Below are 18,139 nucleotides of genomic sequence, written 5' to 3' on the forward strand. Positions count from 1 at the left end.
CTCCTTTAAGCAACCTAATGGTTCTATTGCATTGAGCAAAAATGTTAAATTTTAGGCAAGCTTCACTTACTTCTGTAGTGGTACAGTGCTTAGGGTGATGTGCCCACCACACAGTGAGATCTGGGTTCGATTCCCAGCTATGGTATGATGTATACTCATGTATGTATCCCCAGCTATGGTATGATGTATACTGGTTTTTAAAATAGTATAATTCCCTGGCAGAAGAGACCCTCCCTCTGGTAGGAGGGAGGAGGGAATAGGTAGAAGGGTAGAAGGGTAGAAGGATAAAATCTCCCTAGCAGAGTGTGTAGCAGCTGTCCCATAACTAATTAGTGTAGGTAGGCAAATGGTATAAAGGACCTTGCTTGGAGGAGGGAGGGAGGATGGGCGGGTCCTCCAGCAGTGATGTGTATTTCACTCAATTAGGTGTGGCTCCAGGTATTAGACCTTTTAAAACATGTTTTCTATCATTTTTCCAGCTGATAGAATGTTTTAAAACTTTGAAAGTTCGCCTCCCCATTGAAGTCTATTGCGGTTCGCGAACCGAACCTTTTGCGGAAGTTCGCGAACAGGGTTTGCGAACCTAAAATCGGAGGTTCGGCCCAACTCTACAAATGACCATGTGGACGTGCATATCAATGACATTGCTTTATCATTCCCACTAGTTACCATGTAGTCTGCACCTCAATCAATGCCATATAGAGATGTTCAGGCACTGTCAGGCTTAGTGCTGCAATATTTAGGTGTTGTAGAAATGGTTTTCAGCCACCATATGATTTGTTACAGCGAGAGGTGTTCACCTAGGTCCTTTGTGAAGCAGAACAATTACATTAGAGCAGAAAGTAAGATTTAATGAAGAGACCAGGTTAAATGAGCAAAGAGTTTATTTTTCCATGGATACAGCATACTGTGGTCTTCTCATAGACTTGCCAATGACCACTGCACAAACAAGGACAACAAGAAGGCTGAAACCCCCAATAGCTACCAACACCCAGAGTTCCACAGGGGTAGACTCCTCTTCAGTCACCACAAACGTACGGCTTGCTTCTGGTCCAATGATAAGCAGAGGTCCAAGTGTGGTCACCATTTGTTCAGATTCCTTCTGGGCACCTGTCAAAACACCAAACTGTTTAGGACATCTACCTCTGACCATTGGACCACTTGCAAATATACAATACATTGTTCTTTAGTCCTACAGACTCAAAGCGCCATAGCTGCAGCCACTAGGGCATGCTCAGTAGCATTGTTAGAGTTTTGCACAAGGTCTCCTCACTGAAAGTGCTGGCTTACTGAACAGGAGGAGCTGAGATTCAAACCCAGTTTGCCTGTGGCAAAGGCAGAGCCCCTTAGCCAGTACACTATCCAACCACTGCAACTATCACAAGTGGAAGCACCAGCTCATTTTAGTCAGGTTAAGAATCCCCACGCAATAAGGCTAGACACTAAAGATGTGTGTTCAGCTAGCTTGCTTTGTTACACAAGGGAGTTAAAGATTGCAGCACTGTATTGGAAATATCAAAAGTTACTATGTCTTAGGCTGCTAAGAGAAATGGGTCAGTGTTCCTTGGCCCATAAAATGAACATAATGAACTCTTGCGCCTCAGCTAATTAGCTAGAATTTCCTTAATAGCAAAACGTTACCACAATGAAATAAAATATTTTTAGCAATTTCCAGCAAAATGGTCAGAGGATCTCAAACATACGGTGAACCACCAGTACAGCAATTGACCAAGCACACCTAGTCCTAACTACAAGACGGTCGTCCTGAACAAACTTACTGGCAACCTGTTACTACACCCATATCTGCGAACCTCAGTAAATAGGAGAGTCAATTCACTAGAGATATCTGAATCAAATTGAGACACCAATGATGTCAAATGAGAGACCACTGTGTCTGAGGAATTTTAAAAAGTATTATATACATTTTGCCTTTTTTAAAACAAGTTTTATTTTTCGCTTTTCATTAGGAAGGTGTTCCAGTAGAAATACTGAGGTTCGCAGATATGGGTGTAGTAACAGGTTGCCAGTAAGTTTGTTCAGGATGACTGCTGTGGTGTGAAGGTGAGCTGGCTACTTAAACTGAAAAGGTGGGGTGGGAAAAGGAGAGATTAAGGGAGTCATCTGGCTACCTATTCTGGAGGGAAAGGGGAGGGGTCAGCTTGCTACCTATACTGAAGGGGCAGCTGGTGACAGTGGCCTAGGACTGTAAAGAGTACAAATCTGGCCCTGGTGATACAAATTAGCAGGTCTTAAAAGCATCTGGCCTAGATTGATAACCTACTATAAACACCATGACATTAGAGTCCTCTCTTTAGCTTCAGGATTGACTCATTGTAGGAGCTCACTCACCAGCTGAGAGGTCTCTCTTCCCTTGTCTTGGTCTTCCACCCCATCCTCTGCTCTGGCCAGGAGGAGGACTGCTGCAGGTTCCTGTGCTACAGCACTGGCAGATTGCATTTGAGCCCTCTAGAGGAGTCCAGCTGAAACAGATTATGGGAATGTTAGCCACGTAAACACATCTGAAGTGAGAACGTGGATAGCTGTATGAGCAGTGGCATAGCTATGGAGCTTTGGGCCCCAAAGGAAGTTTAACATTGCTGCCGATTCTCCCCTTGAACTATTGATATGGTGTGTCGTGTGTGCTGCAAACCTGACAAGGTCATACACAGCATCAGAGGTGTAAGCTGAGGTGGTGAAACTGTTTGTCAATACATTATGCAAAGCACTAATAGAATTACCAGCAAAGCAACAATAGAGAGGCAGTATTGCATTTGAGGTTGGGTCCTTCTAGCCCAAGGGCCCTGATGCAGTCACAACCTCTGCATCCCCTATTGCTATATCACTGAGTCTTATATTGTTTGAGTGAGGGCCACTTGTGTGGTGCGTATCTCTGCAGTAAAAATTTGCATGCGGATGCAAATTTTGCATGCGAATTTAACCATGGCAGTGCCTGTGCTTTTCCATTGATTCAGTGCAAATTTCCAGGAAAATTTGCATACCAAAACCACATGCGAATTCCCTAGTAAGTTGTATGCGAATCGCATAGCAGTATGCGGATTCTGATGGCTGTCGTGCAAATTTTTTCTGCACAGAGAAAACTCAGAAATCCTGACAAGTGGAAACAGTCCCATCCACTTGTATTTGCTGCATGCAGATTCGCTCTAGTGGAAACGGGCCCTTACATATGCAAAAGAGCTGAGCTAGTTGACCAATGTGTAAGGGCCTGTACACTGCTGTGCCAATTTAAAAAAATTGCATGCATGTTTTAATTGCAAGGTCTTTTGAGAAAAATTGTGAAGACCTGTACACACTGATGCAATGTGCTTTTTTTCTATTTTCATGAAGGCTTTGAGATTTTAAAACTGTGCATTTTTTAAAAACAATGCAAGTACAGTAGTGTGTACAGGCCCTTACAGTCCCGTTTCCTGAGCTAACAGAGAACCAAAGACGTAGAATAGATTTACACATACCTGTGGCTTCCTCCAGCCCCATAAGCCTGGATCGCTCTCCCACGCTGCCGTCCTCTACCCGCCTGTACCGGGTTCTGTCATTTCGGCCAGTCAACGCAAGCGCAGTGCGCTCCCTCCGTACTGCGCATGCATACAGAGCTGGAGGGAGCCCCTGGGCATGCGGAAGACTGGTAGTGTCCGGCATAAGTGACGGGACTTGGTACCAGCGATAGAGGCAGCAGAGGATGGTGGCGTGGGAGAGATTCAGGCTTATGATGCTGGAGGAAGCCCCATGTATACAATTTTTAATTTTTTTTTTATACCTATGCTTTGTCTCTGGTTCCCTTTAAACAGCCAAGAGGGTGCTTGAGATAAAGTTTCACAGCAGAAAGTTCAAAGGTCATTGGGGACATCAAAACTGGAAAAAAAAAATCTGAGACAATTTCTAAACTCTTAAGAAGTCACTAGATTCCTTCTTAATCTGTTGTAAAATATGGGGTGTTAGGAAGGTTTCTCAGATAGTGTGAGGGAAATTGCTGTGGTAACCGATACATCTGCTGTATTGATACAGAAAAGATAAGCTATACATTTATGCAGGGCCGGGCCGAGGCATAGGCTGGAGAGGCTCCAGCCTCAGGGAGCAGTGTAGGAGGGGGCGCAGAATTCATTCAGCTGTCATTCCTAATTGTGTTTGAAGCAGAAAGAAATAAGAAAAGGGGATACATAGCAGTGACTGCAAGCCAGATAACTAGATATTAAGGTGTTGGGGAGGTTGTGGGCCCTGTGACCCTCTTAGTCTAATAGCAATCAGTGTGTGACAGCTCAGGTGGGAGGGATGGAGGGGCGCACTTTGTCTCAGCCTTGGGTGCTGGAGGACCTTTATCCCATTTATGGTAGATTTTAGGTTGACAAGATGCAATGTGGATAAGTACCGTATACAGAATAAAATTTATTACAGCTGAAACAGGATCAATGCCCAGCACTGGAAGGGTTAAGCACTGAACAGCTTCACAGGCTTCAGTGGGGAACACTTCACAAATCATGCCTAGCCTGCACAGTACAATTTGTAGAAGTGCTATTATGCACTTCCATCTGTGCCAGTTTGGGGAGGATCTGCACTTGTAGTGCAGTTCTAAAAATCCATGCTTAACTGCTGCTATTAAGTAGAATTTAGGAATGTTTCTTATGCAGAACTGTTCCTGCTGCTGGTTAGAAGGGGGGGGGGGGGGGTATTCTAAAGCTACTGAAAAGATATGAGACCATTATCTGTACTACACATACCACCAGCTCATTTTTTTGCTTTAGAGAACACCCAGTGTTTAGGCAGCATAAGCAAACCAGGCAGCATAGAGCTTTGACACTAACAGTTTTTCCTTTTTACAAGAAATTAAAAAAAAAAAATCCTCCCGATTTAATCATTAAAAATGGGATGCTTGTTCACAACTGCAATGTTTTTGTACTTGAACCAGTTGTGCTAAATCTAAATATTTCGCTCAACTGCTCATTTCAAAGATATTCTGAGCTGTAAAGACCCAGGATGCAGAGCTGGGACAAGGTCCTCCAGCACCCAATGCTGAGACACTGGAATGTGCTCCTCCATCCCTCCCACACCAACTGCTATTAGACTAAGATGCCCCAGGCCCCCCAACACCTTAATATCTAGTCATCTGGCTTGCAGTCACTACCAGATATCCCCATTATTTCTCTGCATCAAACACATTAAGGGAATGATAACCAAGTTGTGCACCCCCTCCTACACTGCCCTGAGGCTGGAACCTCTTGCCTCTACCAGGATGTTTTAGTAGCTGCACACCCACTCAGTTATAGGAAGGACGTGAGATTTTATGAGAAGCCCAATTTAGTAAATAACACATTGTAAATTCTGGAAACAGTAAAAAAGGGCGCAGGAGGCTAGTGGACAAATCAGGCGCCGTCATTCACTCCCATAATAAATATCGTTTACTGGGCGCCGAATGGGAAAAAAGGGCGCCTGAGAATAATAACGTTTTCCAAGGGCGCCCGAAGATTTTTAATGTTTTATAACTGCTTGTGATGATGATTTACATTTCCCATTTCAATAAAACATTTTAAATGTTATCCCTTACTGTTTGTAAAACATTATTCACAAAATAAAGCGATCAGTATGTAATGTAAATCGTAATATATTTTATCCCTTACTGTTTCTAAAACATTCTACACACAATACAGTGATCACTAAGGAGGGTCTTAGGTTTAGGCACCACCAGGGGGGGGGGGGGGGTCTTAGGTTTAGGCACCAATACGGGGGTCTAGGGGTAGGTACACGGAGGGTTACTTACTAATTTTTTTTTAAACATTATACATTTCACTTTTTAAACGGAAAATTAACGTTTTCACAATTGCCGATTTCATGCACATTATTTAATGATTTATAACTTTATAAAAATGAATATTTAAACGAAATATAGTACATTTTTAAACGTTCTCCATCGTTTAACCCCACGCCCTTTTTTCCCCAGCGCCCCTTTTTAACGTATGTGTAAATTCTGACTAAGGCATGTTAAGTACCAGAAATGAATGTGGCTAGAGATTTTTCTAGTGCCATTTGAGCAGCATTTACTATACTTTAAGCTGAAAGACACAAAATGAAGTCAGACTTCCTCTTACGGTAGAAAAGCCATGAATGTTTCATCTGTCAACCTGGTTTGCCAGAGCTACATACAGTACAAGCTACTCTTGCACAAGACAGAAGGAAAACAAATACACCCCATTTGTATAGAGAGTTTAGCCTGTTAACCCCCCCCCCCCCCCCATTTGTGTTTAATCACAAGTTATAATTTGATCTGTGTCACATGACATGGACCATGGCCACATCAGATAACATTTGAAAGCACTGGATGCAGCTATATCTGCTTCCATTTATCAGGAAGTAGAAAAAGTGCAGATTTTAGGATTTGTATTGCTTGTAGCAAATGTTTGTTTAAAGGTTATGCTATTGTGTATCTTTTAGAGCAGATAGGAAGCTCAGTTCAGGTCTGTTTAAGGTGCTTTTTAACAAGCTTGTTCTCTGGAAGTTGCAATAAGGGCTAGTTCACACTTAATTTAAAAACGTATCCGTAGCTACGTTTTTTGTCCCGGACGAAAAACGTAGCCACGGATACCAATGTTAAAAATAGGAACAGCACACACTCAAGTTAAAAACGTATCCGCGTGCGATCCGCGGAATACGTTTTTAAACCCGGAACGCTGAGTCCGGACTTGCAGCATTTTTCACGGACCCGTATACACGTACGGGTAGTGAAAATCAATGGGGAAACGGGCCTCCCTCTTCACTGACATTTTGGGACACTGGAAACGGATCAGTTTCCAGTGTCCCATGGTGAAGGAGGGGGCCGCCATGCTGAAGGGGGTAGCAGCCAGGACGGGGGGCTGCGGGCAAAGCGGCGGCCAGGGGGGGGGTCACATCCACCCCCCCTTGCTCACCTGGGTGCCCCCCTCCCCGCTCCCCCTCCAGCTCGCATATAATGTAATAATTTGTACCTAATGAAGTTCGGCGAGCTGGGCACTTCCGCCCACACCGCTCGCCGTCACTTCCTGCGATGCCGCCCACTGAAATACAGAGGGCGACATTGCAGGAAGTGACGGCGAGCGGTGTGGGCGGAAGTGCCCGGCTCGCCGAACTTCCTTAGGTACAAATTATTACATTATATGCGAGCTGGAGGGGGAGCGGGGACGGGGGGCACCCAGGTGAGCAAGGGGGGGATGTGACCCCCCCGGCCGCCGCTTTGCCCGCAGCCCCCCGTCCTGGCTGCTACCCCCTCTAGCAAAAAAAAAAAAACAAAAAACGCAAGCGGATCCAAAACGTGTGCTGCAAAAAAAGCAGCACGGATCCGTTTGCGTTCCGGGTTTTGAAAATCGGAGCCCGGACCGCGGATGCGTCCCGCACCCGGAGCTAGTGTGGCCCAGGCCTAAGTTCCAGTGAAGTGATCACACTTCCAACCCAAGGGACTATCAGGAAGGAGCTGGGGGTTCCAGACAAAAAAATGTGCCTACTATAGTAATAGTTTCTACGAACTGTTGATGTGTTTTTAGAAAGCAGTTACCTTACCAGGCAGCAGTGAGCAGTTACCAGGCAGCAGTGAGCAGTTGTGAGAGTTTGAGAGGCATTTCACTGCCTGTAAACAGTTTGTGGAAAAGAGGCCTTACTGCTATGCAAGCAGCTGTTCAACAGGCAAAGGCTTTTCAGATTAGTGATGCTGTTTTTTGCATAATTGAAACCTTTGCATTTCTGATTGGAAATCTGATTTCTGCAACTCTAATTTTAGTCCAGTGTGCAGCATTTGTGAAGATTGGGTTACCATGGTAATTAGACCAATCACAAAGTGATACTCCAAAGTACCCAATATCTTCTGATTTGTTCTAAAATGGTGGTATTCTGGTTACCATGGTTAAGTTCTGCATTCTGATTGGCCAAATATTTGAGTTGACTCAGTATTGGACCAATCAAAATGCAAAGACTGCTTGGCAATTTGTGCCATCAGTAATGACAGAAATATGTTTTCCTAACCCATCCCCATTTTGGATTCTTTAACCTGCCTGGCGTTCTATTAAGATTGCCAGGCAGGCTGCGGGAGGGTTTTTTGTTATTAAAAAAAACAAAAAAAAAAAACTTTCATGCAGCCAACTGAAAGTTGGCTGCATGAAAGCCCACTAGAGGGCGCTCCGGAGGCGTTCTTCCGATCGCCTCCGGCGCCCAGAATAAACAAGGCCGCAATGAGCGGCCTTCCTTGTTTTGCTTACATCGTCGCCATAGCGACGAGCGGAGTGACGTCATCGACGTCAGCCGACGTCCTGACGTCAGCCGCCTCCGATCCAGCCGGAACTTTGTTCCGGCTACGCTGGGCTCAGGCGGCTGGGGGGACCGTCTTTCAGGCAGCACATGCGGCTGGCAAAGTGCCGGCTGCGTGTGCTGCTTTTTATTTCAGCCAAATCGGCCCAGCAGGGCCTGAGCGGCAGGCTCCGGCGGTACTGGACGAGCTGAGCTCGTCCAGACCGCCCAGCAGGTTAACCTAGAGGAAACCACTTACTGTTTGAACCTTCCACAAGCCACCCAAGACTTGGACATGCAGGATAAGGTTTCTGGGGGTGCTCCAGTCCAGAATCTTTCTAATACTTAGAAAGGAGTTACTCTACAGTAGAACAAGTCTGAGTGATTAGAAAAATCTTTGCACCTAGTTGGAATTCAGAGACAAAGCTTACACAGGATATGAGCAGCACCACTCTGCATGCCTGACATGCACTACAAGATCTAAACATCTGTTCCCTCAACTAAGTGATAGCCACATCATGGCTGAGTGTGGCACTCCACAAGTCTCTTCAGCTGTGAGAGTCTATTTGCCTAATATTGGACATGAAATGCAAGTTTTGACTTTTCTCCTCACCTGCTGGTAGATTTGCTGTAGGAACAGGCTTTGTTCATGGAGTCTGGCACTTCGTCAATTGGAACCACCCTTAGATAACATGTGATGAAGATCTAAAATATAACGTTCTCCATTAGTAAACAAGCCTTACAAACTGCCATGCTTGATTCTATGGTAGACCATAGGGGTTTAGCAACATGATAACTCCTCACCATTGACTGGTCTACATTCAAGAATCTGAAGGCATCAACTGAGAACTGCAGCTTGTCAGGTGTGATTCTTGGATATCTGAAAGCCGACGAGGCATCATCTTGCATACCATCCATAAGACACCTAACGAACATGGATGATTTGTAGCTGGAGCAAAGTTCACAGAAGCCCCTCCATCTGTATTACCCAAATCTTACCCATTGGCTGCTATGATGTTATAGTTAGGAGAAGAGGTGGGATCTTGAGATAGTGTGGCCACACAACTATCAACATACAGAATCAGATCAATATGGTTCTGCGTTTCCACTGAAGCTTCTATGTTTATTACGTCACCCAGTTGGAAGGTTATTGAATTTCTTTGACTATTCCAGTCATCTGTAGAAAAAACAAAAAGTTTGAGATCAGAAGTTGCCAAAATGTCCACCAAATCCCATCTCATGTCTCAACTCCACTTACCAGACATCAGATTCAAGGAGAAGGACATCCTCTCTTCACTGGACACTGTGGTGCTGAATGGAGACCAAGTTGGCTTGATGTCATCACTACTGACATTGCCATGCCTGCAAACAGATACAAAACTATGAGCCATGTGTAAAGGGACTCCGAGCAGTGCAGAAACTCTGGAAAGATGCATATCATTTTTTTTAAGCTCTCTTTCTCCTCTTTCCAATGATATATAAACCGCCACCCTGCGCCTTTTAGTTTTCGCGATTGAAATTGCCGTGGCTTCAATCGCGAAAATAGAGAAAACTAAAAGGCGTAGGGTGACGATTTAGGTGTCGCCAGAAAGAGGAGAAAGAGAGCTTTAAAATGATATCCATCTTTCCATAGTTACATTGTATTACACAGGATGACACTTTCCCCAGTGTCAGCAGCTCCATTCAGCAGAAAAAGTCGCCCTGTGTAATACAATGTAACTATGGAAAGATGGATATCATTTTAAAGCTCTCTTTCTCCTCTTTCTGGAGACACCTAAATCGTCGCCCTACACCTTTTAGTTTTCTTATTTTTGTGATTAAAATCGCGGCCACGGCAATTTCAATTGCGAAAATAGCGAAAACTAAGAGGCGTAGGGCGGCGGTTTATATACATCATTGGAAAGAGGAGAAAGCTTTAAAATGATATGCATCTTTCCATAGTTTCTGGACTGCTCGGAGTCCCTTTAAATTCCATATAACTTAAGATCCACTTTTCATTAAAGTGCTAGATGTACCCAGAAACGTGAAAATGCTGATCTAGAAACTTCTATCACAGCTTATTTACAGTGGGACATTGCGGAGCTGTGTTATAAAGTCTTATAATGCAGCTTACTGCAATGCTAAGCCTATGGGATGTCCACAGTGCTACGTTAGTGTTGCATGGTAATGTTTAGCATTATGCTAATGCACTGTGTTGCCTATAAATGCACATATTACCAGGTACACAAAAGCACACTTTTCCTTGACTTTTACTGTACATGATGGCAACGCAGCCTTAATGTGCATTACCACATGGCATTGTAATGCGATAAAGTTATAAAGCAACACAATGTCCCACTGTGAATGTAGCCTCAGTCAGGCCCATATTTACCTCACAGGCGCAGTTTTCCTGGCACCTTACATGAACCTACAAACCCACACCAAACTGCACAACAATTGTGCTGGCTGTTCCTTCTCTTGCCCATCATAGGTAGCTAGAGATGCCCCCATTGAAGCGAGATCTTGTCAGTGGAATGCTGAGAGCTGGGTGAGTAACCTCATTTACACTCAGGATGCTGCATAGGGAAGGGAGTGAGCTGCCTTTCAATCAGGCGCCTGTAGGCACGCGCCTACAGTGCCTTATGGTAAATCCGGCCCTGGCCTCAATACAGATGCTATGTGCCATATCTACCAGATCTGTACTAATTTAAGGAGCAACAGCTGGAAGTGGGTCTGAGCAGACCAGTTCAGGAAAAGATTTACAGGTTTAGTTCTGGCCATTTCCCCCTCCCACCCCATGCAGACGAGTAGCAGGGAAGACATCTAAAGCTGCTTTGTTAGTTGCCACCAGGGATGGCAGGTGAGATGCCATTAATAGCTTCAATGGTGTTCTCTTGTTTGAGATAAGTGCACTGTTTACCTGTCAGAAGTTGTGCTGTAAATTCTTGGAATGCTTTGATCTGTTAGCAGAAGATATAGAAACTGAAAGCAGAAGTCCTATTGTCTCACACTGCCCCTTAGTGACATGCGGCACTGGCCATACACTTTACAGCAGTACTAATTAGAAAGCAAGGAAAGACAATAAAAGTGTGCTAAAATAGGATAGGCCTAGAGCACCCTTTAGCAGCCAATTTACAGGCTTGCAAGTTTACACAGCATGAAACATGTACTTAAAGGGATACTGTGGGGGGGGGGGAATGAGTTGAACTTACCCGGGGCTTCTAATTGTCCCCCGCAGATATCCTGTGCCCGCGCAGCCAATCACCGATGCTCTGGCCCCGCCTCCGGTTCACTTCTGGAATTTCAGACTTTAAAGTCTGAAAACCACTGCGCCTGCGTTGCCGTGTCTTCACTCCCGCTGATGTCACCAGGAGTGTACTGCGCAGACACAGCCTATACTGGGCCTGCGCAGTACACTCCTGGTGACATCAGCAGGAGCGAGGACATGGCAATGCAGGCACAGTGGTTTTCACCCTTTAAAGTCTGAAATTCCAGAAGTGAACCGGAGGCGGGGCCGGAGCATCGGTGAGTGGCTGCGCGGGCACAGGATATCTGCGGGGGACCGTTAGAAGCCCCGGGTAAGTTCAACTCATTTTCCCCCGACCCCCCTACAGTATCCCTTTAACGCAGTAGCTAGTGCACTTTGTCAGTTCATTTTCAAGCTGCACAAGTTAAATCAAGAAGTTTGCATGGGCATTTGAACCTAGTACTTAATAGGCAATCCCCGTTACCATTAAACAGTGATGCAAGCAAAAGCTTTGCCGAACAGACTCAGTCAAAACTACCATTTTAACCAGAGGTTTCATTACAACTGAATTGAACAATTGAACAATTTGTAAGCAAAGGTTGCCTCAGTTAAAGAGGAACTCCAGTGAAAACAACGAACAAAAGTGCTTATTTACAAGCATGAATGATTTAGCATTTGCTCATGGTAACCCTTTCCTCTCCCCAATTTACATTCTGGCATTTATCACATGACAACATTTTTACTGCTGGCAGGTGATATCAGTGGAAGGTGATGCAGCTTGCTTTTTTTGGCAGTCGGAAACAGCTGTTTATCCACCACAATGCAACAAGGCTCCCACAGTGATATCAGCACCATGGACCTGACCACTGTGGGAGGGGTTTCTCTACAATATCAGCCATACAGAACCCCCCCCCCCCCCCCCCCATTGGAGAAAAGGTAAAGCTTTATCATGGGAAAGGGGGCATCAGCTACTGATTGGGGATGAAGTGCAATCTTTGGTCATAGTTTATAAGACGCAACAGTCATTTGTTCAGGAAGGTTGGCGTTAAGAAAATGGAGCCAAGTCGTTTGTACAATTTGAGTCTTCCCACACCTGCTGGCAGTGAACACCTGAACTGTCACTTTAAACAGGACTAATAGGGTGCCATGGATGGTATACTGGAGGGCACTGTTGAGTTCCATACTTCAGTCATAGCCACATCAGCCAGGACATTACCTGCACAAACTTCACTGTAGCTTCCTCATACCCCAGAATGGTCTTTGACTAGGATAGCAACATTGCTGTTGTCAGCTGCCATTGGGTTAGGGATAATTTATAAATGTAAATACCGTATATATTCAGGTCACTGTTATCTTCCACCATTGTTCAATGCATCCACACCAAGGCCCTATGTGACCAAACCTGATCTACCATGTGTTAGTCCAGCCATCCTGGAAGATTGGGTTAAACAAGTTTGTCAGATTGACAGGCCATAGTGTTGTGTAATGCAGTGATTTTTCTTCTTCAATAGGTTACCTGCTGGAATCTATTGGGAAAATAAGTGATGTGGAATTAGTCAAGAAATTATTGCGCAAAAGGTGGATCAGCGTAACACAAGGCCGCCTCCGAATGGCCTCCAATCAGAGATGCGCTGAGCCCCCCCCCCCCCCCCGGAACTACAAACGCACCTTGTTTTGGATCATTGGGTGGAAGGAGGAGCCATCAAATGGCTCTAGAATTTGTTGCATTGAAGAGTGGCTAGTATAGAACTCACCGATGGTAGAAGCACTGGATGGGGACCACAGCTGAGTTGGTCCTGATGATTGGTACATCCCTGGAGGCAGTTGGGTTGTAGGACAGGCTGGTAGAATAGATGACCCAGTCTTGACTCATCTGTACAGAAACAGACAAAAAGTCAGTGTTTGTAAACCCTTAGAACACTCAAGCCAGATGAACTAAAGCACTGCCTCCCAAGCTCTAATATACCATTTGGGCCTTCCATCAACAGGGGTTGTGAAATGGACCAAGTTCTTATCTCCAATTCCCCCCCTATTCTATCATAAATAAGTTGAGTCCTGTCAAAACAGTTTCAAAGGATTTAACTGAATTTAGAGTCAAAAGCTCTTGTTTACAGCAGGGGTTGCCCTCTTGGACCTACATTCTGAAAGGTCACATGTGGCAAAATCTTTAGCACCAACAGGCAAACACAGCGAATCCTGCGCTGCAGACTTGGGCGCAGCCGGCGCCACCATAGGCCATAATAGGAACTACGGCTATATCAGACACGGAGTAACTTCAGTGCCGTCAGAAGACATAGCTGAAGTCGCTTTTAAAATAATAATTTGGCTTCCAGCAATAGCTGGAAGCCGAATTATTTCATTCCCCCACTAGCCATGGCTGCCTGGAGGGAAGGGGGGGCAAAATAGTAATTAATACGACACGGACTTGTGCGGCAGCAGGATCAGCCATATACCGGCTGTGTCCTGCGCCCAAGTCTCCAGCGCTGATACCTCTCGTACGCCCAACAGGTGCATCACTGCCAAGTTTGCACACAGCATTCTGAAGTAGTGATGTCCTGTTTAGGAACTCATGGAGAAAGCATGTTATTTGTTAATCAGCTGATAGCAAATCAGAGCTTTGCTGTGATCACATCTGCTCTAGCACATGATCACCACTAGCAAATCAGCAGCATTCTATCACCAGACCAAACTGATCTCATGCTTCTCTATGGCAGCAGGGCACTGCTCCTCCCCCCCCCTGCCCCCCATTCACACAAAGCCCCAACCTGCTGACACTGAACTGCCTATGCCAAATGGGCCATTTTCACTGTGGCTCAAAGTGAACCAAGCCTTCCATTCCACAGTGTTGCCAACTGGGAAACTGGAGGTCTGTTGACAGTAAGTGGAATAGTGCAGGTGTTAATAGTCCCAGCTCGGCAGGCACTTAGTCAGCCTGTACTCTAATACTGTTGCCATGACTGCAGAGTAAATTTAGATGGCTGCAAGACTAAACAAACCCCACTTATGCCTAACTTAAGCTAAAGATGCCCATTAATGCTACAGATCCTCTAAACTACAATCTTATGAGGAACTGCCTAATGCAGCCGTTTATCCTACATAAATTTGTACAACAAAGATTGTATCATTAATGGGCACCTTGCAGGGATCTCAATGTGGCCTTTCAGCATTCTGCCACCATAGGAGGAGCAAGAATGTACAAGCTAGTAGTACCCGCCCACATGTGGGGGTGGCCATGCAGTGCATTGTCCAGTAACCACAGCATCAGAAGGGTCCACACAGGAGCATTGACTGCTGGAGAGGATTACCCGCTTGTACTGCTGAGTAGGCATGATCAATGGGATGCAAATGGTTGTTGATGCAAATATATGCAGCTGCAAAATGCATCAATTTAAACCCAGGTTTAAATTGATTAGTCCATTTTTTTCAAGCAGCATATACTAGCATACAAATTTGCATCAACTCAGAAATATTGGCATCTAATTGATAATCCTTACTACTAAGATTTCTCAAATGAAACTTTTCTCCAAATAAAATTGTCATTCCTGTTATATCAGCCATTCTAACAACACTTCCTGGAGTGCCCCCTTAACTCATAGCTAAACAAGGGAAACTACAGGGAGTAGGTAGTAAACTAAGAGGCAGCATCTTCCTGACTAGGGGAGGATCAATAAGATGCAACTATTCATGCAAATGTACATTTTATACAGATCTATGCAGCTTGAAAGTGGACCAGTCAAATTAAACCTGGGTGGGACCTGATTGGCCCATTTTCAAGTTGCAAAAAAAAAAAAAAAAAAAAAAAACCTACAGGAAATTTGAATATATTTGCACCACATTGATCACCACTAGTCCTGACCAAGTTTCCCCATCAGTGGCGTAGCTAAGGAGCTGTGGGCCCCAATGCAAGGTTTACATTGGGGCCCCCCAAGCACTCTATACATAACAATTGATACGGCACACCAAAAACTTGCCAATGGCAACTACAGTGTCAGAGGTGCAAGAAGGGGATGGGGAACAGTTTGTTAATGATTAATACTATTCAAAGTATCTATAGAAGTGATTATTATGAGCACAGGACCAATAGAGAGCTAATACTGTAGTTGAGGGAGGGCCCTTCGGGGCCCCTCTGGCCCAAGGGCCCTGATGCGGTCGCAACCTCTGCAACCCCTATTGCTACGCCCCTGCTTGCTGCAATTTATTGCTAATCCCTAGTGAAGGTTTCCATTTCTTAGAATCTAAAGGGGCCCATACACGTGTCAATTTCAGCAATTGATTCTATAGAAAGCTATAGCAAATAGATTACAGAATCACCTGATCAATCTGCAGCCAACCGCGATCAATTTTATCGGACAAGTTGGAAAATCTAGGTCAATCTGCTGCTAGCAGCAACACAGCAGCCCATAGAGTTGCATTGGATCTAATGGTGCAGTAATGCATTTAAATCTATTTTCAATTGATTTCCAATAGATTTCAGATTTGTTCATAGTGTGCGGCACACATCAGATAGATTCCTGTCAGATTCGACAAAATCAGTATACGGCCACCTTTACACATCACTAATGACTGTTCTAGTGAAGGCAGACTGAAGACTCATTGGCAGACAGCCATAAAGGGCCTGGGCCCACTAATGCAGTTTTGTCCACTTTTCAGTTACACATCAGTGTTACAGATGCTGGAAAGCAGACAGCTGCATTAGTGGGCTCAGGCCCTCATGGTACTATGCAGCACACAATCATATTTAGAGGAACATAAGCTGTAGAGGGTTACCTGGACAGGGTTGCTGCAGGCCTGCAGGGCGTTCTGGAAGACGACAGTATCAGCAGTCTGGGAGGTGGGCTGGCAGGATTGGGGTCCCAGAGTCAGATCAGAGGGCTTCACCAGCTTCCCATTGCCATAGAAATTCCTGCTCACACTGACCACCATGACATCCTCTCCACACTGGAGGCTGATGGGAGAAGACAGGGATACTTGCTGCACTGCTTGCCTGGGGAGACCACCAAAGCTAGACCCCCACCCAGAGGAAGAACCACCTCTTCTGGAGCCAAACCCAACCACCGGGCGAGCAAAGTCCCTAGCAGAAGCTCTAGCAGAGCCCTGAGCAGGTGAGAACCTCTGGTACTCCCTCCACCAATCCTGCTGCCGCCTGTCTCTGGCCAAGCCCCCATCCCTAGCACTGCCATACCCCAGCCCATAGACCAGAGTCAGGACCAGCAGCCAACTGCACCATCTACTTCCACCCAGACCCATCCTGACTGCAGGAGAAAAAGCACAATGAGGGAGGAGAAGAGACCTTCTCTTTATACCCCTCCCAGCAGCTGATAACCCCTCCCCCTGCTGGGGCAATTCACACTCATCACAGCCAGCTGAATGATCTCCTGACTAGGGATGGTCATTGACATGCAAATAATTTAGTTCAAGCAGGATTATGGGCTCTATTCTCAAAGAGCCAAAAGTACCGCAAAATTTTAGCGCTAAATTCCCGCCAGCGGTAAACTCCGCATTTTTTCAGCATTCACTAACATTTTCCGCATGTTTTCCGCATGCGGGAAAAAAGATGCGGAAACAGGCATTATTCATGCGGGAATCATGCGGTAAAAAGGTCGCATGAAAAAGGGCTCTATTCTCAAAGAGCCAAATTTTCCGCAAAATGTTACCGCTATATTCCCGCCAGCGGTAAACTCCGCATTTTTTCCACATTCACTAATATTTTCCGCATGTTTTCCGCATGCGGGAAAAAAGATGCGGAAACAGGCATTATTCATGCGGTAATCATGCGGTAAAAAGGTCGCATGAAAAAGTGTTTAAAAAAAAAAGTTAAAGTCCACCAAGCACAGCCCTTAAGCCTCCACACTTCATTAAAGTCAATGGGATGCGGAATATATCACCTACTACTTGTAGGTGATAAAAATTCGGTAATTAACGAAGAAATGATGCGCCTGAACATCTTTGAGAATTGATCTTTTATTGCGGAAAATACCGACTTTTGCGGAAATTTTACCGCATGAATCCCGCACTTTTATCACACTTTTTCCGCATGCGGAAAAAACATGCGGAACATTTTGAGAATCCCAACTTGCCGGTATTTTGGGTGCAAACTTCCCGCATGTACTTTACCGCATGCGGGAAGTCTTTGAGAATAGAGCCCATAGGGCTCTATTCTCAAAGACTTCCCGCATGCGGTAAAGTACATGCGGGAAGTTTGCACCCAAAATACCGTCAAGTTTGCATTCTCTAAATTTTCCGCATGTTTTTCCCGCATGCGGAAAAAGTGTGGTAAAAGTGCGGGATTCATGCGGAAAAATTTCCGCAAAAGTCGGTATTTTCCGCAATAAAAGATCAATTCTCAAAAATGTTGAGGCGCATCATTTCGTCGTTAATTACCGTTTTTTTATCACCTACAAGTAGTAGGTGATATATTCCGCATCCCATTGACTTTAATGAAGTGTGGAGGCTTAAGGGCTGTGCTTGGTGGACTTTAACTTTTTTTTTTAAACACTTTTTCATGCGACCTTTTTACCGCATGATTCCCGCATGAATAATGCCTGTTTCCGCATCTTTTTTCCCGCATGCGGAAAACATGCGGAAAATGTTAGTGAATGCTGAAAAAATGCGGAGTTTACCGCTGGCGGGAATTTAGCGCTAAAATTTTGCGGTACT

General features: G+C 45.0%; 1 protein-coding gene across 3 annotated transcripts; it reads right to left on the bottom strand.

The window, feature by feature from the left end:
* Positions 1 to 866: 866 nt before the first annotated feature.
* On the bottom strand, positions 867 to 16,469 carry LOC137560912 (zona pellucida sperm-binding protein 3-like). Of its 3 annotated transcripts, none has more exons than XM_068272078.1 (8): positions 16,250 to 16,469; positions 13,237 to 13,355; positions 9,515 to 9,618; positions 9,256 to 9,433; positions 9,061 to 9,181; positions 8,870 to 8,961; positions 2,350 to 2,480; positions 867 to 1,110 (listed from the first exon to the last, which is right to left on the bottom strand). In XM_068272078.1, exons 1-8 carry the CDS (start codon positions 16,403 to 16,405, stop codon positions 884 to 886), a joined length of 1,128 nt encoding a protein of 375 aa, XP_068128179.1. In that variant the 5' UTR covers positions 16,406 to 16,469; the 3' UTR covers positions 867 to 883. The 3 variants fall into 3 exon arrangements, with proteins under 3 accessions (XP_068128179.1, XP_068128181.1, XP_068128180.1); XM_068272080.1 differs by lacking the exon at positions 16,250 to 16,469 and adding an exon at positions 14,618 to 14,677; XM_068272079.1 differs by lacking the exon at positions 16,250 to 16,469 and adding an exon at positions 13,973 to 14,032.
* Positions 16,470 to 18,139: the final 1,670 nt, after the last annotated feature.

This window comes from Hyperolius riggenbachi, chromosome 3 (assembly GCF_040937935.1).
Source record: "Hyperolius riggenbachi isolate aHypRig1 chromosome 3, aHypRig1.pri, whole genome shotgun sequence".
Classification (NCBI taxonomy): Eukaryota; Metazoa; Chordata; class Amphibia; order Anura; family Hyperoliidae; genus Hyperolius; species Hyperolius riggenbachi.